At 43.6% G+C, this 21,142-nt stretch overlaps 1 protein-coding gene across 2 annotated transcripts in view; it reads right to left on the bottom strand.

The window, feature by feature from the left end:
• vps50 (VPS50 subunit of EARP/GARPII complex) overlaps window positions 1-21,142 on the bottom strand; it is a 144,449-nt gene that overhangs the window by 47,347 nt on the left and 75,960 nt on the right. For both annotated transcript variants that reach the window (XM_080000449.1, XM_080000450.1), the window contains exons 14-21: window positions 19,254-19,342; window positions 18,373-18,467; window positions 16,462-16,560; window positions 14,799-14,889; window positions 11,242-11,424; window positions 9,200-9,318; window positions 6,324-6,430; window positions 4,070-4,191 (exon numbers count right to left, since the gene is read on the bottom strand). In XM_080000449.1, coding sequence (XP_079856575.1) covers window positions 4,070-4,191; window positions 6,324-6,430; window positions 9,200-9,318; window positions 11,242-11,424; window positions 14,799-14,889; window positions 16,462-16,560; window positions 18,373-18,467; window positions 19,254-19,342 — 905 coding nt within the window. The remainder of the gene's footprint in view (window positions 1-4,069; window positions 4,192-6,323; window positions 6,431-9,199; window positions 9,319-11,241; window positions 11,425-14,798; window positions 14,890-16,461; window positions 16,561-18,372; window positions 18,468-19,253; window positions 19,343-21,142) is intronic.

Here is a 21,142-nt window from a genome sequence, read left to right as displayed (position 1 = left end):
CCCTCTCGCCGTTCTCTGTCATGGCGACACATTAGATCGTACCCATCTTTCTCCCCCGCTCACCGTCTCTGACCCACATCCTTTCATCTATATCCCACTTTCTCTCTAATCTGTCGCTTCTCACTGGGATAAGCACAAGCTGCTGAAGGATCCGAGTCTCTTCTACGGAGCGAGGCTTTTCCATCAACCGCCAACCAATCCGCTATTCCAATAAGGGTGTTTGTATATCTGCCTTGCATTTGGAATCCAAGTGATTGATGAGGGCAGTGGACTTGTGAGCGCTCAGTGCATCTCTGGCGTGTGTGTGTGCGCGCGAGACTGAGCTGACCGTGTACCTCCATTCAACGGTGCAGAGACACACGCGTAATGACGCTTTTACCCTTTGAAATATTAATGGAGTTCATTACGTCTCAAGTCAAGAACTCTGCAAAGATCATCTGGATAGCAGCAGGGTGGAGAGAGCAGTCCCCAGGTCAAAATACCAGTATGTGTGCATGACAATTCAACAACAAAGGATTATGTTAAATATTCATGGACACATTAGCATTTCAGTGTACAGTAGGTGCCATAGTGAGGTCATTACTGAGATGGGTGGATTCAATAAGGCATAATGAGGAATAGTGGAGGAGGGAATTGGGAAGAGAGAGACGGAGAGTGACAGAGGGAGGGAGAGAGAAAGAGAGAGAGAGAGCGAGAGAGAGAGAGAGCGAGAGAGAGAGAGAGAAAGAGAAAAAAAGGGGGGAGTTAGATTAAAGACATGGAAGGGGATAAAGGTAGAGAATGGACAAGCACACATGAGATTCAGAGAACATGCAATGAAGGACGCAGGCTGCTCCAGAAGGCTGGGAACGCAGGAGAAATGTGTGTTTATGAGCGCAGATGGAGAGAGACAGAGAGATGGGGAGAGAGAGAGCGAGAGAGAGAGAGAGACAGACAGACAGACAGACAGACAGAATATGAGCCATATAGATGCATACACATCTTGAAATAAAAGGAGCAATGACAAGATGTCAACTTGCTACTGGGTTTCCCCTATCTCTCCCTCACACACCCCATTACTGAGGGGTGTGCATCTCTCCCTTATAAGACTGTCCGATACGTATCTTAATGAATCAACCCCTCCCAACTTCAGTTTTATGAGTGAAGCTAGAGTCTATAAGAAAGGAGGTGCCACCCAAGACTTTTAAGCTTTATATTTTGCAATGCTTATGTCCTGTGCTGAAGTGCACCAAACCTCACCAAAATAAATTCCTAGTACATGTAAATGTACCCAGAGAAAATAAACCAATTCTGATTCTAAAAGTGGCATTGCTGACCTTCAAATAGATATACAGTGCATCCGGAAGGTATTCACACCCCTTCACTTTCCCCACATTTTGTTATGTTACAGCCTTATTCCAAACTGGATTAAATTCCTTTTTTTATCACAAATCTACACACAAAACCCCATAATGACGAAGCGAAAAAGGTTTTTTAGAAATTTTTGCAAATGTATTAAAAATAAAAAACTGAAATATCACATGTACGTACAGTATGTATTCACACCCTTTGCTTTGACACTCAAAATTGAGCTCAGGAGCATCCTGTTTCCACTGATCATCCGTGAGATGTTTCTACAACTTGATTGGAGTCCACCTGTATTAATTCAATTGATTGACATGATTTGGAAAGCCACACACCTCTCTATAAGGTCCCACTGTTGACAGTGCATGTCAGAGCAGAAACCAAGCCATGAAGTCAAAGGAATTGTCTGTAGTCCTCCGAGACAGGATTGTATCGAGGCACAGATCTGAGGAAGGGTACAAAAACATTTCTGCAGCATTGAAGGTCCCGAAGAGCACAGTGGTCTCCATCATTTGTAAATGGAAGAAGTTTGGAACCACCAGCACTCTACCTAGAACTGGCTGCCCAGCCAAACTGAGCAATCCAGCTTTCCTCTGTAGAGGTGGGAGAACCTTCATGAAGGACAACCATCTCTGCAGCACTCCACCAATCAGGCCGTTATGGTAGAGTGGCCAGACGGAAGCCTTTACTCAGTAAAAAGCACAGGACGCCCCGCTTGGAGTTTGCCAAAAGGCATCTAAAGGACTCTCAGACCATGAGAAACAAGATTCTCTGGTCTGATGAAACCAAGATTGAACTCTTTGGCCTGAATGCCAAGCACCCCTCATCACCTGGCTAATACCATCCCTACGGTGAAGCACGGTGGTGGCAGCACCATGCTGTGGGGATGTTTTTCAGGCAGGAACTGGGAGACTAGTCAGGATCGAGGGAAAGATGAACGGAGCTAAGTACGGAGAGATCCTTGATGATACCTGCTCCAGAGTGCTCAGGACCTTAGACTGGGGCGAAGGTTTACCTTCCAACCGGACAACGACCCTAAGCACACAGCCAAGACAACGAAGGAGTGGCTTCAGGACAAGTGTGTGAATATCCTTGAGTGGCCCAGCCAGAGCCCCGACTTGAACCTGATTGAACATCTCTTGAAATATCTGAAAATAGCTGTGCAGCGACGCTCCCCATCTAACCTAACAGAGCTTGGGAGGACTGGAGGCTGTCATCAGCCAAAGGTGCTTCAACAAGTACTGAGTAAAGGGTGTAAATACATATGTACATGCGATATTTCAGTTTTTTTATTTTTAATACATTTGCAAAAATTTCTAAAAAACCTTTTTTGCTTTGTCATTATGGGGTATTGTGTGTAGATTGATAAAGGAAAAAAATGAATTTCATCCATTTTGGAATAAGGCTGTTACATAACAAAATGTGAACGGGTGTGAATACTTTCCGGATGCACTGTATTTCAAAAACGACCAGTAAATCACAAGTATTTTTGTTACTTTTTATATCACTTTATAGTGATATAAAAATATGATACTATAATGACCCTGGATGCCTTGGTTACTGCAGGCTGTGCTTGCAAGTGTCGCAAAGAGGGAATGTGCGTGCGCGATCTGGAGCGGGGTGTGTGTATGTGGGTGTGTGTGTGTGTGTGTGTGTGTGTGTGTGTGTGTGTGTGTGTGTGTGTGTGTGTGTGTGAGTGTGTGTATGTGTGTGTGTGGCGAGATGGAGTTGGAATTGGAGAGAGGGAGAGTGTGAGGAAGTGTGAGGTTGTTGGTTCAATGGCGTGAAACGAACATGACTTGTAACGTCAGATCAGTGAGTCTTCCGCAGCAGCTTAGTTTAGACTAAAGTAGAATGAGCAGCAGAGCTTCAGTCAATCGACTGGTGACTTCAGAATCGGGCCGATCGACCGGTTCATGGTACATTTTGATCGATGCATGGGTCCGCGTACCGATGTAGTCGCATCTTTACCGTTAAAACCGGTTAACGATTCATACCAGTGAATCGTTACACCCCTAATTTACATTAACTTTACATTACTGTATCCCTCAGGGTGCTGCTGTATCGATGCAAGTCTAACTTTGATGGGGACGCTTGTGAGCAGCTCAGGAGCGGAACACCGATCCTCCTGCGCCCGAGAGAACTATTAGCAACCTTTAATAATAGATCCTCAGAGATGTGTATACATGTATACGTATATATATACATATATATAAATATATATTGTGGCCTGCGTGCCAGACCCTGAACTCAACAATAAATCCCAAGCCATGTTAGCGCACCAAGCCCTAAAAGACTCCGTCTCCCTCCCTGAACCCTTATCTGTGGGAAGAAACCCCCACTGATAGGAATCTGTATGCAGTGGTCAAAAATATGCAGCTTAAGTGATATACTTCCTCTTAGTTCCTAACTAACCCTGGATAATGGCCTACTATACACAGGGCTGCGCAATAATGCCAAAACCAAATATCACAAATGTCTTGATGAATACCTCACTCTTGATAATTTGCCAATATTCTCGGGCTGACTATTGGTGCATTTATTGGTTAGAAATAATCATCAACAAAACAATCATTAGCAATGTGGAGAACATTACAGAGCAGGTAGGAACATTGATTAGAATGGCTAGAAAAGTCCATGAAGTTCAGAAGATTGCATTACTCTACTGTAATGCAGCCTTAAAGAAAACAAGGGTCTATCAGTCTGTAAGACGTTGATCCTGTACCATGTCATTGCGTCCGAAAAAGGTGTAGACGGCGTACAGGTAGTAGTCGAAGAGCTGAGACACGCAGTGGATCACATCGAAGGCAATCGGCTTCAGGATGTTCATCATCTGCATGTACTTCCCTAAAAAAGGGGAGGATGCAGAGAAACCACAAGTTTTGTTTCAGACAGAAGAAGAAATATCACATTAAAATTGACTTGAGTATAATGTTGAATCGGGGACATATTTTTACCAGAGTTCTTATAATTTAACATGAGTATAGTATTGTTTATATAAGTACTTATTCTACAGCTGGTTTGTACCTGGGCAGTAAGTCACAAAATAAATGTTTGTACATGTTCTGTGAGAATGGGCAGTTCACAATCCTTTCCTTGTTATTCTGGATCATTGAAAAACTTGCTCAATCTGGGTTTTTTTTCCCCCCTCTTTCCATGGATGTCCTTTTGAATTAAGTTAGGGCCACTGACCGTTAAATCAAATGTTTCAACATGAAACTCAATCTTGTAGTAGATTCAAAGAATTAAGCTACGGGGAGTCCTTTGAGGAAGAACCTTGGCCGGCGCACACCACATCTGCATACGCAGCAGGGAACGGCGTGTAATTCACCAGGACGGTAATGAAAACATTAAAGGGACTCTATTATGCTCAACAGGTTAATATAGGTCTCTGAGGTCCCAAACACATGTCTTTGAAGTATTTTGTTGAAAATACCTCAGATTATCCTTCTAGCCATTCTAACATGCCACTATAACCCTCCTGTTCCTGCTGTGCTGTTTCAGTGTGTTTCGTTTGAAATGAAAATGCTGCTGCTCTCCACGCCCACTCTGGAACTGTTTTCACCGTTCCCCGTTGTATGAAGTATGTAAACTTTCACTTATTTCACCTTAGCAGTCCACCAAAATGTGTTTCTGAACAAACTTGAGGCAAGAAATAAGCAATCCAGTTGCTGAATCTTGACCCATACTAGATCTACAAGACCAAATTTAAATGTTTGTTCCGTTTGTTCAGGGGATTGCATGAATACCTTTTTTTTTTTTTAAGAAAAAACAGAAAAATTACTTTAACATACATACATTTCCCTCATCTGCAGTTCTTTTCGCATACAGTTGGTAATAATTCCTTTTTCTTTGAAAGGATTTGTGCTGCTCTGTGAATCCAACAGAGCAGTACCCGTGTTATTTCTCCAGCCGTGGGTGGAGTTACTCAGACGGGGGGCGGTTCTTACTCTACTGAGGCACCATGTGACATAGGGAAGGATGGCAAATCTGAACAGCTTGTTGAATCACATGTTTTCTGAAATAGGCAGCTCACAAAAAACTGACCGGGTTGTCTTATTTCACAGTTTACGTGTTAGAAGGCCCATCAGAGACACAAATGTATGTGTACAAGCACTTAAAAAAAGTGAGTTTTTCATAATAGGTCCCCTTTGACAAGGTTATCACAGGGTCCTGCGAACAGGTGAAATGGAAAAAAAAGAAATAATCCAAATCTACTTAGCTCTAGATAGGGCCTAGTTTGTATATATTCCCATTTTTCACGCCCTTCTCTCTTGAAATGTTAAGGGGGCTTACTCATTTGAATAACATCCACAGACCTACAGTGCACCAGGAATCAAACGTCAGCTTTCAGACCTTTATAATTATAGTTTGTTACTATAACTTCTCCAGACTGCACTGGATCAATATTACCTTATATGACAGAGAAAGAACACATCATGTCAACAATGCTGGGGGGCCCTAAACTGCAAAGCACGTTTAAGGCTTTCGTTCTGAGATTAAAATGCGAAAATATATTGTGCATCAACTGTTTTCTAATTTTCCATGGCAGTTGTGGCTGTCATCCCGAGTTAACAGTGCAATTTATAATCACCAAAAAATAAAGAGAACCGGACATGTTATAAGTCCATGCGGACAAGTTAATTATCTGGTCTAATGACACTTCTTACTCCACAATCAAATAAAGAGGGTTACGGCGCCAAAGGTCACATTTTGCAGAGCGAGGACCCGCTTTCTTGGCGGTTCATGACGAGAGGACATGGAAGCTGCTCTTATAAAAGGAAAGGTCTCGGAGGTCAGCAGAGGCTAACGATGATTACCGCTGCCTGATGACACCGGTTCGCCGCCGTGCGACGGCAGCCAGCTAGCCTTCTTAGCAAACTCCCAAAGTTAATTGATGGTTAAATGAAAAAGCCTTTTTTCCCGTTTCCTCCCGTTTCCATTTTGCGTGCGTGGCTGTGTCTGTACGGGCAACTCACCAACGAGTCGGATGACGTTGAGCGTGGTGTTGGTGAGGATGGGCGCGTTGCTCTTGTTAAGACTGTAGTCGGACTTCTTCCTGCTCCTGATGGTCTCTCGGGACACGCTGATTAGTGGTCAGGGCGGGGTGGAAGAAGCGAGGGGTGAGATGGGAAGAGGGACGTGAGAAAAGGGCAGACTGGATAATATACCTTAGCGGTGAAGTGTCTCTAACCCTCCAACCGAGCACAGGTGGGTTCAGCGCCCAGACTCTGCTGATGCGCCAATCTCGGAACCCGATGGCCACTCACAGGGGGTCCCGTAATTGATCAATCAGAAGCCATTTCACATAGTCAAAGACACAAAAGCGCCCCCATAGGTTGGAGGCTGTGATCTTAGAGGGCCAGACCTCTGACACCAATCATTGGGCCGTTATCAGGCTGCATCCATTACCCAGGCCTTGTAACTCCTGTATGTGAACTGAGGACCTGGCCCGATAATTAATGATTAGCGATGCCTGCCGTCAGGCACGGGAAATCAGCATCTGAGTGACTTTAGGCTGCTGTGAGCGTAATACACAGGGAGAAATTTGATCAGCAACTTTAATGTGGTGTTACACATGACGTTAGTTCCATCACCAAGTATCATGAGTGAGACTCAAAAATATGCATCGATTCATGGGTCCATGAATAAGTCATTTGTTGCATTAAGTACATGACAGAAATTTTTTATATCATAATGCATTTTTCTATTGGGAAGCTGCTGAATAAATAATGCTCCTGTTTCTCTCCCGTACATAAGTGAGCAAAATGACAGATACACAGGCCAACATACCAAAACCTTTACACACATACAGAACAGTTTATCTACTCGCACATAATCCTCCCCATGCCCATCCAAATTAATCTTATTCACTTGTAATTGCTGGTTCTCCATTTGTAATTAATAGTGTTTTCATAAAGTACATAAAACATCACCAGTATGCAGGAATCAAAGTTTCTGAAATTCTCTTTTTCCTTTAGGACGACCCTCAGACTCCCGGCTACTGAAGTGTAATGATGAATCTTCAAGTTCCATATATAATGCAATATAACTACCACTCTGCAACCAAATGAACGTTGAGAGCCTTGAATCTCCCGTCTTCCAAAATCCAATTTATTTTTTGGAACTTTTAATCATAAGGATTTAAAGCACAATATGTAACATTTCCGTATTGAAATTTATAAAAAGGACTAGGCCTTAGAGGTGGGCCGATTGATCGGACACCTCTCCTTTATGGATATTGTATTTTGTCCTATAACGATTGTTGTCTGATCATTTTGAGTTTGTATCCGGGTCGGATGAATCCAATTTTGTTATTATTTGGTCTCATTGGGTATACAGTATCTGCTGTCCGTCCATGATAAATACGTTGCGTGTTCTGATCACGCTCACGTGACAGGAAAGCTGCAGATACGGACCCTCCCATAAGCCTTGTGGAAGATACAGGTGTGTGTACAACGCGAGGCTCAGCGATTTCCAGCTCACTCCAGAAAGTGCCAAGAGGCGGCTGCCGACACGGCTACGCCAACCGGAAATGCTTGCAGGCGGCGTTGAGATCGTAAAAAAAAAAGGCGGGGGAAAAGAGGAGGGCTAAGGGCTAAGCTAAAGCTAACAGCCAACCAGCTATCTACCCAGCAGACCAATCTTCTGTTTATGTTGAACAAAATGTTAATGCTCTGCTTCATTATGTCGCCTGTCAATGGCATTATATCCCCTTTACCACTTCTACTTGCTATAAGTTCCAGTGAAAGACGGGGAACGGCAGATTATACGTCGGGGAGCGAGGGGAGGACTCGACGAAGTCGCGAACGTTAGCTAGCCACTGTATTGTACTATTGTTTGTATTGCTCTATTACTCTAGTAACTATTGTTTGATGGAGCACCATTATATATTGCTGTTTGCTATGTGTTCTGTCGCTTTGAAGTACAAACATATGGGTGAAGACAACAACTCCCATTATTCCACTCTACTTCACAATGCCATCAAACTCTGGCCCTTTCTCAATTTGCGTTCTTGTCTGTACTTGTGTTCTTGTGGACTTGGGAAACGTCATCGGTCGCAGCCCAAGTACTGTTCCAATTCAAAGTACGCATCAAGCCAAGTCCAGTCCAAATGCCCGGATGTGGACTTGCTCCGCCCATTTTATCAGGGATGCATCGGTGGTGACTTGTGTGGACTTGGGACAGCCAAGTATCCCCAGAATGCATTTCGCAGAATGACCGTCCTGCGTCCTCCCGTCCCCGGGAGCCTGTACTCCCGAGTCGAACTTGCCAAGTCTGAACTACCAAGTCCGCAAGTCTGGACTTCGCGTACTTGGTATTGAGAAACGGCTTCTGTCTTTTGTTACTGTTTTGATTGAGAGACCCCAAGCAGCAGAAATGACACATTGCGCCTTTAAAGGAGCTACATTAAGGACTGCCTTACAGTATGTGCTTTTTTTTTTTTTACCATTAGTCAATGGGCAAAGGTGGGTAAAAAGAGAAATTTTCACCATGTGTAGCCCACAAAAAAGAAAGACAGAAAGAATACTGCAGGCAATCCTGCTGCCTCCTCAACGGGGTTAGGGAGAGGTGAGCTAAAAATATCAATGCTAACTGCACACAAACTGGCAGATCATGGGAGCCAGTGTCGCCTCCCCATCATCCATATCAATTAAAGATTTCCAAAAGGAGGAACACTCCCTGGAATATGTTTCACTTTCTCAGTTTAACTAAGTCACTTCTGTTCTATATTGCTTCTAGCGCAACAAAAAAAAAAAAAAAGACACCCTGGAAGATCCAACATGTTGCTTCGTTTGGGTCGGTTCCCCCTGCACCATTTTGTTTTCGGCAGCTGGCAAGCGGTGGAACCGACCTCTTGAGCGGGACGTCACCCGTCTGCTCGTCCACGTAGTCCTGCTTGAGCTCTTCGGGGACGTCACTGTCGCTGTCGTAATCCTGGTACACGCTCTTCTCCATCTCGTCCGACTCGTACTGAAGCGGTGCGTGTGTGAGAGTGAGAGAAAGGGGAACGGGAGATTATTTGAGAGGGAAGAAAAGACTGAGAGACAGAGGGAGAGAGCAACGGAGGACACCCGACGTCAAAAGTTGGGTATCATACGCCGCTGGAAGACATTTCTGACAAATCATTAGAGATTCAAGAATGTCACCAGTGTGAAAAGGATGACATGGTTAATATTCTCATGAATGGACAAATTGAGGGGTTTGGAAAAATAAGGAGGAACGAAACTTGTTATTTCAGAGGCACTGTGCTAGAGGGACTGAAAACCTTTGACGTAAAAAGTTAAAACACAGGATCAAAATTCCACAATTACACGTACGTAACGGCTGAATAACTGCAAAAGGATCATATTTGTGGGGGTTGTGCTACTTCCTTCCACCCCTTTCATCACAACTGTAATAACGACAAAGGCTCAGTTATCATAAGTGCCATATAGGAAGGATCCAGGGTTCAAGGTATGGATTCCATAAAACCGGCATATTCTGAAATATTGCCTCTGATGCTGAGGTGTGAAGAAACCCACAAGAGAGCCTCTTTCATTTGAAAAAACATGTGACTAGTTCAACAAAACAAAGGCTGTCAAGGCTGAGAGCCGCCTGTTCATTACACAAACAATCACCACCGGGTGGAAAGGTGTTAATAAAAGATTTTTTATTTTGTGGCTTCCGAAATGATTCTGTTTTTGACAATAAAGCAGTGATTCTCAAGATACCAAAGAAAAACCCCAACATAACCACCAGAAGCACTCCACAAATCAAGAAAGCCAGCGTCAACACACAACTCACTCTATTAACACCCACAACAAAACCAGGTCCCTTAATAAATCTGCGCACTATGATTATCCTCTCCTTTTTTATCCCTCGCCTTTTGCAGGGATGGGGGCCGCGCCGGGCTGGGGCCGGGAGGAGGGCGAGTTTGAGTTCAAGTTAGTGTCTGAGGAAGCCCCGGCACACCTGGGCGCCAACACTGGTCAGACTTCATGTTTGATAATAGCATAATATAATATGTGCATAAGGGATCGGTGCAACGGCTCTTTATGGGATTAAGAGGATGGAGACATGGAGACTCCTGGAGAAGTGTCCTTTAGTTCAACTAAACATGTCTGTTTCTCTGCTGTACGGCTGGCTGTTTGTGTCACAGGGTTGTTTCACTTGCAGAACGATTGGCTGTTTGTGTCGCGTCTTTGTAGGTAGAGGAAAACGGACTCAAAAAACTGTTTCGGAAATAAAACTCATAAATCATAGTTATCGTAGAAGATTTTGTCGTGAAAATTATCGAGATTGTCAACCCTTATCCACTGTGCAGTTCTATTAGCCTCTTTGTTTGAACTTCTTATTATGAATGATGCAGAAGCAAACAGGGCTGTCTGATTGACAACAGGCAACGCACGGCCAGACCGATAATACGACGAGTCGGTCCACAAGAAAATTGATTGATACTCCTGAACATTAGAAGGACTTAACACTCAACATTGCGCAATCTACATGCACATTAGATGGAAAACAGTTCATACCTGTAAGCATGAAGACAGAGTGATTGAACCTCAAATCAACCGCCTTTTGAAATTTTAGCAAAGTGACACAGCAGCAGCAACTTTTATTTTTATTTTTTTTAATAGTTTTTTTTTACAGAGCCACCACCAATCCCGCTCTTTGGAGGAATATTTTTCCATGTTTGGGTCTCTAAACAACTAGTCACTATACTGAGAGGGGGAGAATCACCACGGGTGAGACAGTTAAACAACACAGCAGCATTTTCACAAAATGGCCAAATTATGATTCATGCTCAAGTCAGACCGTCTTGAATCGACTTGAAAATGCGTTACTTGTCAATTGTGCTTCAGATAAGGGCAGAGCAATGTTTGTGTGCGCTTAGCCTCCCCCATTCCGGTTTACCCCGTTAGACGCCAGCACATCGTCGGTTTCTTCCTCCTTTTGCTCGATGTGCATCTCGAAGGGGTTGCCCTCCTGGAGGTACTGCTGGAAGAGTGATAGGTACTCCTGGCTGGCTGTGGCAGACATTGCCTGTCTGCTGGGGGAGACGCAAGGGGAGCGACACTGACCCATGAACCTAAACTCCTGCAAGGGGTGGAAGAGAAGAAAGAAAGACGCTTAGAAAATAAGTGGTGGTTTGGCTTTGGTGACAACACTCACATTGTCGAGGATCGGGAGGGGAGAAAAGGTGCACACAGGCCCACATTACTGGAGCGTAAAAAAAATTAATAAAAACCTATGCATGATTTCATAGCCGCAATGTGTTTTTCCTGTACAAGCTCATTTGGTCATGAAAAATCAGCTCCAAAAGATACACAAAACAAACAAAACAAAAATATCTGACGGTACTTTGCAGGATGACATTCTGCCCATAGTACTTCTCATTCTAGTTCTATTTCACCTCCAGATATTCATTTTTTTCCACTTACCAGTTTGCAACCTCAAGAAAAATCATCACCAGTTAGCACTAGGTCTATCAGGTTCATAGACTTGAAGTGGACTTGACGCGAAGTGAAGCGTTTAATGCATTGATGCTACGAGGTTGGTAAAAATAATTTAAACATTTCCATCCATTTGCCACATGTTTGTCCTTGCGCATCAGTACAACAGGTTTACTGCATAAGACGGTTTTGTGAATAAATTATAAGTCGTTTAATCGTTGAGTATTCTGCTATTCCTTCAGTTATGAGTATGTGGATAGACTTTGATTTCTAGATTAGAACGATGAGATGTACTGAAAGTGATATCTCTTAGCGGTGTGAAAAGCTATCAGCTATTTGAGGCACTGCAGTACTGTAGCTACACATTTAACCCCTAGGAGTGTTTAGAAAATCCCCTAAAACAAATGGGATTCCCCCCCGCTGGAAAATTGACTGCAGGCCCTCTTTGCCTCCCAGTGTTGATTTGTTGCCTCTTTCTCCAACAATGAAGTGACAGCGCTGTCCTAAGGCTACCTGGCAGGAGGGATGGAGAATTACTGTTTGGCTATAGGAGTCTTTAATGGAAATGTTGTCAGGTTCAGCACTGTACAGAATGCATTTTAAATAGATTCCAATGCGTGCTTTGGTAGGGAAAAACAAACAGGTAAGACTATGTTGAAGCCCATGAAAGAAAAGATTTCCCTGTATATTTTACAATCGCTTTTTTTTTTTTTTTTTAACTTTGTGCGTCATCCTTCAAAGAGGATTTTGAAATGTAATCAATGGAAAATGCGAAATGCTGAGATTATAACGTGCAATTGCATGGATACTGTCACAACAGAGCCAATCGCTTGGGGGGGGTGTCTGTAACAAACTGTCGGTCACAACTTCTGAACATAGCAAGTCCTTCATCATTTTCTAATGACAGTTGGGCATGGGGAAAGCCATTATGCTGCCTGTTTAGCATAAGGTAATATAGAGAAATCTATGAAATGCTAATGAGAGGAATGCAGTTTACTCTGAAGATGCTTCGGAACTGTGTTTTTTTCTGCAAAGGGGCTGCCGAGCGAGACCGTCGTGTACCAGATTGCTTCCCACAAACATAGCGACTGCCCTCAAGATGTCTGCAAATGAAGATAAGAGGCGCCGAAAATTATCTTCATTCATCTTGTTGACATTTTGCTCCAGTAATTATTTCTTGCCACTTTTGACAGTAACTGAATATACTGCTTTTCAGATTATCTGCTCTCAGAGTTGCTTGTTATAACACGTATAAGTCACAGAAAACTTAGGTTTTATGTTTGTCGTGCCTGAGCTTGGTCTAGAGTGGGTTTCTGATAGTGATGCACCGATTGTAAAATTCAGGGGCGATACCGATGTTTAAAAAAGCAATTTGGCTGAAAGCTGATGCCAATACCGATGTTTTCCACGTTTTACCATTACTTTTGACATGAATTACAGTTTTCCGAGTTACTGTGAAGACAACATCACTTCCTGCTTGGAGCCCTATCTACCTGAACCAGAGTACCGTGTCTGCGCCTTATAACGTAATACAGAGAATGAGTCCATTAGTTAATCGATTGTGGATGGTGCCGTTCACTCGGCCAGATAAAAAAAAAATGAATAAAAAAACTGGGTGATGAGCGTTTTTTTTTTTTTTTATAAAAAAGAATATATATATATATATATATATATATATATTATTATTATTTTTTATATATGAATATCATATTTTAAAAACGTTTCACAATAAAACAATTATTAAACAAGTACTATAGTTAGTTATTTTTGTGTAGAACAGGTTTAAACAGTATCCTTCACACATAAATAAAACCTGTTGAAATAAAACCTCACAGTGAGACCAGTGCGTGTGACCCCTCGCCTTGTGAACCTGACACGACAGTGGGTGCGCTCCTTTTCAGCCAGGGGACCTCCCGGCGAGAGAGGAGCATAGGCTATCTCTGACACGGAGGTCGAAACATGTGAGGTGGCAGGAGATGGCAACTTAAACAAACAACATCAAAAAAAATTAAAAAACGGCTCATCACCCAGTGAGACTCGGTTGCCTCCCTTGATTCCAACAAAAGAGCCTTTCAAAAGAGTCTTTCAAAAGAAGTTCGTAATAAAGAGGAACACGGCCACCCCAGGGGGCTATTTTCCGACTTGACACCTTAATTCGTTGCACTCTTTACAAAAACATTTCTATGTCGTTTTATCACATGTTTCTATTGAAACGGTGCATACAGCGTACACATACTGTATGCAGCAGGCACAGTCGAAAAAAAAAAATAGACCTCTAGCACAAAAAATAGAGAAATGCTGCACGACTCCGCGCAGACCCCTCAGGACTGACGTAGTAGTGGAGCTGCAACAATGGATTCAATAGGAAACAGCACTTCTGCCGCATTCACATGTGCGTATTGAAAGGTGAGGGGCCTGCCGAACAGTTCGATAATATACCATGTACTGTTGCACCCCTAGTTAATATACCTAGGCGGCCCGCCCAAGTAAAGTCTATGTGTGGGAAACACTAGATACACATCGGCCACTGCCATCGGTGAATGTCATCTTATTTGCTGATAGGCTGATGGCAGTCAACAAAGCGAATATCAGCCAATACTGATGTACGGCCAATAAATCGTGCATTCCTAATTTAGAAGACTGAAAAGGTTTTCTTTTCCGATACATCATTGCTTATGTATCGGAAAAGAAAAACAATGAGATATGAGCAAATGGGTACAAATGCATATTGATGCCAACTTTAGGATAAGATACGGCCATCTGGTTGGCAGGCTGAGATGGTATAGTCATTTGTACATGGATAAACATCTGCACACACGTGTAGACACTCACACACACATACACAAAGATGTAAACACTGCATCACGCCTAACCCAGTGATTCATTTACACAATCAAATGCCAAAGTGGTGGGATGACTGACAGAGCAGCTGAAAGTTTTCAACGGGACTCAACATCCCAAATGCCACAGTTGCGTCGCTACGTCACCGCCACCTCGGTTCCATCCTGTCTCACTCACATGAAGCTGGGAGATGTTAAAGTTGGACTTCACAGGACAGAGCTCCCACGACTCGTTCTCCAAGAACATCCTCAGCTCCTCCAGCCGTGCTCTGGGGGAGGAAGGAGGTTGCGGGGGGGGACGGAGAGAGGTAGAAAAAAGAAAAGGGAAAAGGAAGCAAGAAAGGGAACGATTGTGGATTAATAACCTTCTGCCATTTACCTACTACTGACTTCCATGTTTCAGGGGGTGGAGAATAAATACACTGATATAAACAGAGTCTACAAAGGTCACAGCTGGACGGCGAAAGGGAGGCATGAGTTTGTATGTGTGCCTATCCGTGTATGCTATGATCATACAGCAGCTTAGGAAAAAACACTCGCTGGGTGACTATCAAATGCTTTTGCATTTGTCAGCCCTGTTGGTGCAGTGTTTCACTTGAATAATCCAGTTTCTTATACCCGCATCCCTTTAAAAGCGTTTGAAGTTGGAGAAGAAAAGAGATCACATTGAGACAGGCCAGAGACAGGGAAACCTCTTTCTCAGGAAGCAGCCTGAGGTGGGTTCTATTTCGGTGTACAGTGTACACTCCAAAAATATATACACTCAATGAAATGTATTTTAACATCTATTTTGTCTTTTATTTTCTACAACTTTGTTCAAATAAGTGATAAAACCTTTGAAATTAAATGAAGTTAAAACATCCCAATAGACATAGAAAGTGAGACCGCAATAAAAGCAACAAAAATAAAATCTACAACCCATACGCCATGTCATCCTGCCCTCCACAGCCATAGGGCAACAACGCGGCTGATGAATGAACCAGTTAACAGACAGCTGCCGGGTGACTGGGGGCATCCGGCAGTCAAATTAGGTTGACAATTCATCCCTTTCTGGAACATGCCACAAACTCATCAAGTGATGCAGGTGAGGAAGCGCTAATCATCTTCAAAGCAGCAGTAGTGGTAAGGGATTATTTGTGTGTGTTGGATGGGTGACTCTCCATTCGCAACACGCATGGGTTGGCAATTCAGTCTTTGAGAGCCATTCATTCCTGCCACATTTATTTTAAGCTGGATCTATTCCAATGTCACTCTTTTCTACTTTCCGTCTTTTTCATTGCAACACTGGCAAACTTCCAGTTCTCTGTATGACTCACCCTTCGTCTTCGTCTTACTGACTTTGCCTTTCCAGCACACGAGAAGAAGTCTATTAACATTCTGATGTTTCTCAGAGATGATGTTCTCTGATGTTATCAGTGACACATGACAGGTTATCACAACAACTATCAATGCAAATCATCCCTGATGATGCATCAATGTCAGTGTGAAATCATGCATATTTATAAAGGCTGCAGGGAGTTATGTAATCAAGATGTAAATGTACTTCCCAGTCCAAAGAGTGTTACCATTTAATTAGACGTCTACTCCCGAGAGGGCCTATGGGGGGAACTGACTGCAATCCCAAAAGGAAATGGTTGTGACTTTCTGCAAAGCAATAATAATCTACCACCTCAGATGCTGTATAGCGTACCTGAATAACACCTTGTCAAATTGTTTTTAGTAAGACCGAGTAAGTGGCCTCCTATTGCACACCAAATTGTTCACATTGTTGGTGGTGTGGAGTTAGAGATGGTCACATCGACGGGGAGTCAACAAAGAGGCCCAGCAAGGTGCCATCTCACCTGTGGTAGTTTTTGAAGTAGTTCACACTCTGGCGCTTGATGGATTCCTGAAGCACCTCAGATTTACTGCCGCAAAACTCCTCTCCCACCTGCATCAACCTGGCAAAAGAAACAAATAAAGTATAGGAGATAAGGTGAATTGGCCAGCAGAAGGGGTGTAGGAAGTTGAGGTCTTTCGTCAGACCTCCTCCCTGTCCCAAAAATGTACATTAGAATTGGACTAGGCAGGATTAAATAATAATTTCTTGACTCGGTCCTGTCTGACTCCCATAGGAGTCACACAAAATAGGGTCCAACTTATCATAGCTTCTTTCTGAATTGTGTCCCATTTGCTTTGTGCCTGTGCAGGCATGGGTCTGAGGTCTCTTTTGGTCTGTGTTTCATTAGTCCTTTGAAGACCTCTAGCAGGAATGCATGTAAGAAAAACAAACAAACAAACAAACAAACAAAAATGCTATCAGGAGAGAAGAGACAAAGCAACGCCTTGTCTGAGTCCAATGCCCATTCAGAATGAGCTTGTCTTGCCGAGTGCAGAGAATGCAAACAGCTCTGGCTAGACATTTTAAGTACCAAATGGCTTGTAATAGAGTCCCTGGTATGACACACTACTGCAGAACCTACTGCAAGAGAATCCCTCGGGCAACAGAGCACAGTGATTCGACTTCTCCAGATCCACAAAACACATGTACAATGGATTGGCAAACTCCCATGTCCAATTGATGTACGACGAAGCTGGTGCGCTGTTCTGAATGCCAGGTTTAAATCTGTATTATTCTTCTCCTTCTAATAACTGAAATAACAGATTTCAACATCTGGGGCAACGTACGCTAGACAAGTGTGTGTGGATGTGTATGTGTATGTGTGTGTGTGTGTGTGTGTGTGTGTGTGTGTGTGTGTGTGTGTGTGTGTGTGTGTGTGTACAAGGTATGGAGTGACCATCTTAGTGTGATTTTGTAAGAGGCCTTCGGCTTTCAGGATGCCTCTCTGCCACCCCAGAACCTTTCCTGTGAGGCGCTATCTCACCAACTACTTCTGGCGGGGTTTTGAGTTAGTGTGAGGAGATCGGTTAGAGAGGCCAAGTGGTTGAGGTGGTTGGAGAATCTGGGCAGGATGCCTCCTGGGTGCCACCCTTTGGAGGGTACTGTAGCGGGCATCCCCAGAAGAAGAGTTATATCGGTTCAATGGATGTCTGAATTGCTCCGCTTGCCCTTCTGCCCTTAAAACCTGTATTGGGATAAGGTGTTAAGAAGATATAGGTGGATGGATGGCTGGGTTACATTTCTCATAAACACAAGCCAGCAAAAACAAGCCTCACCCTCTTGCTAATCAGATGCATTCTGAATTAAGAGGCCCTTTGAGAGCCGTTGTGACCCGGAGAACTCTAATATCTGAACCATATTCTCCTAATCTACTGACCTGTAAAGGACCAACTGGTCAGTGTCCCCCACTGTCAGTGAGACAGGGAATTAATAGGGCATGCAGCGAGGAGTCCTGCTACAAGTGGAACTAGCAGCCTTATTGCTGCCTGGCTATTGGGCATCGGCCTCCACTACAACCCCAGACAGTTGCGGTTATAGGAGCCTTACAGTGTGAAAATTCCAAAATTTCTCGCGGGTGGAAGGGCTATAAGTGTAGGTTTATGGACTTCCAGGTGCGCGTCCCTGTTTAAGACGGTGAGCTGTTGACTGACCAACAAAGTATTATGGGGCACAGTTAAAGTGGGCAAAAGAAATAGAGCGAGACAGAGAGGAAGAGAAAGTCAGAAAAAGGGTGGGAATGTAAGAGACACAGGTAGGACTATAGAGCAGCAAAGTGTCAGAAAACACAGATGAAAGCCGAAAGAGGTGGGATGTAGAAGACCAATTACGGCTAATGAGGATCAGTAGCCTGGCTGCAGTCTCACGGGCATACCTGCTGATGACATCCAGCACCACAATGAAATCATCGTACTTGAAGTTGGACATGTCTGTCCCCAGGATGTACGCCTTCACTTTCAGCTGCACGTCCTAGGTGAAGAGAAGAGGAGAGGGACAAAGGGTAGTTTACCTCCACTACTACTGAAAGGAAAAGTTATGATAGTACAAAGGACAAAACTGAGACAGAGGAAAAAGACAGAGGGACTGCATAATGGAAAAAATAACGAAGTGAGAGAGTGACACAGAGGACGGGAAGTGATGTTACCTTCCAACTATAAATCTAATCGAACTATAAAGAGACGAATCTCTGTCTGTCTGTATGTCCTCCGTTTATCTTGACAACTGTTCAGCAGATCTACTTTACACTTGGTGGGTGTATCGCTGGGGAGCCAAGGACGTGCAGTGTCGAATTTGGTGCAATTTGGACACGCGACACCTGTAATATTAATACAATTTCAATAAGCAGGGAACAGCGAGCCAGCTGGGGGCGGGGCTTCAAGGCTGCAACTGAGTCACAAAGGGTGTCTTTCCCCGGTGCAGTCAACCGGCAGTTTCATCTTCCATTGTGGAAGACAGGACTCAATCAATTGTCATAATATTAAACTGTGCTATTAAAATGTCTTAAAGTCTTTCTATTTTGAATGGGCATGAACTAGTACCCAGAAATCAAGGAACAGAATTGGTGAAAGAAATAGAGATTGGAGAATTTAAGCATGATTAAAGTGTTTTTTCTAATAAAAGAAACACACCTTGTGTGTGTGCTATTCAAAATAGGTGTTGTTTTTTTCTGAAACCCCTTCTCTCTCTCTCTCTCTCTCTCTCTCTCTCTCTCTCTCTCTCTCTCTCTCCCTCTCTCTCGCTGCCTTTCCCTCCTACCTGCCAGATACGGGTTAGTCCGTGCTCCAGCTTCTTCTTGACGTAGCTGCGATCGACCACGGCCTCGTCAGGGCCAGCAGCCGTGTCGCCTGAAAGAGAGACAGACAAAGCACACAGATTACACAAAAAAAAAAAAGGAAAGACCAGCCGGAAACACAAAATCAGGATCAAAATCAGAAGCAGTGAGAATAAGAAGTATTTTGAAAAGGAGTGAACGTGCGGTTCAGAAAAATGGCGTTTCGTTTTAACGAGTTAATGAGTGAGTTCGAGCCCAGTGGTGTGCGTAACACAACTGTGATTATTTCAACCACTGAAACATAACTTATCACCTATTTTATTTTTTGTAGCATTTTGTATTATTCATTTGAATGTTTTTATGCCATTCACCAGTAAATCCATGTAAGGCAAAAAAAATAATACATTTCAATTGAAATCAAGAGGACAATATGGGAGTAACTAACAGGGTTTTAATTTTTCTCAAGATTCAAGATTGAAGATGTTTATCATATACATATATATATATATATATATATATATATATATATATATATATATATATATATATATACGAGCATACATATATGCAGTGAAATGTTATAGCAACGCACCCAGAGATTATGCACGATAACTACTAAACTGACACAATAGCTAACTAATTACAACCTAACTAAACTAACTGAATTAACTGATTCATAAAACAAAATGCAGTTAGTAAATAGAATACAATAAGAATCCAAAGGAAATATACTGAGTGGGGGTACAAAATAGAAATAAAAAGAATATTATGCTCAAGGAGCGACACTGTGCCAGAACTGCCGGGTCTGTTTGACGATTACGTCTGGCCCATGTACGTCAAACACAAGAACATCGATTATGTATGTATGTAGACTATGTATCAGATTATGTATGTAGACTATTATGTATATATGTGCAGTAAAGTGGCATGTGAATAAAGCGAGGTAGTGTGTGTGGAGATATATAGTACAGTATACAACATTACGGCACAGCAATACACCGAACAGAACAGTAAGCGGCTGAGGACGCAGCCCTGGGGGATCCTGTGTTCAGGGTGAGGGTGCTGGATGTGTGCCTCCCCACCGGAACCACCTGGGGCCTGGTTGTGAGGAAGCCCAGGATCCAGGCACACAGCAGAGTGTTCAGTCCCAGCTCCATCAGCTTGACAGTCAGTCTGGTGGAGACTATGGCGTTGAAAGCTGAACTGTAGTCGGTGAACAGCAATCTCACATAGCCCCCCTTCCGGCCATCCAGGTGCGTGAGCGTGGCGTGCAGCACCTGGAAGGCGACGTTGTCCGTGGATCTGTTTGGCCAGTACGCGAACTGCAACGGGTCAATGGTGCAGGGGAGGGAGGTGCAGATGTAATCCTTAATCAGCCTCTCGAAGCACTTCATGACCACCAAGGCGAGGGCCACCAGGATGGTAGTCATTCAACAGGCTGGAGAGGCTTTCCTCGGCAAAGGGATGATGGTGGACATTTTGAAGCAGGACAGGACCACTGACTCGGCCAGGAAGGCGTTGAATATCCTAGTGAACACCGGGGCTAGCTGGTTAGCACACGTCTTCGGTACTCGCCCAGATATGCCATCTGGGTACGCAGCTTTCCTGGTGTTTACACGCATCAGAACCCTCCTGAAGTCATGCTCAGACACAAGAGAGTGCGCACTCACCCCCAGCCGAGTAACTCCAATACGCTGGCGAGCTAGCAGTGTTGTTGCCAGCTGCAAACCACGCATAAAAGCAGTTCAGTTTAGTGTTCTTCACCCCCCTCCGCAGTTTGTATAACGTCGCTTTGTTATTGCCCATATTTCTGGATACAAGACCTTCGTTGTTAGCTGCCGTGCCAGCATTCAGAGCGCCGCGGATGGATTTA

Source organism: Zeus faber (assembly GCF_960531495.2).
Source record: "Zeus faber genome assembly, chromosome: 1".
In the NCBI taxonomy this organism is placed as follows: Eukaryota; Metazoa; Chordata; class Actinopteri; order Zeiformes; family Zeidae; genus Zeus; species Zeus faber.
Note: the sequence above shows the minus strand (reverse complement) of the source record. Positions and strands in the feature narration are given on the sequence as shown.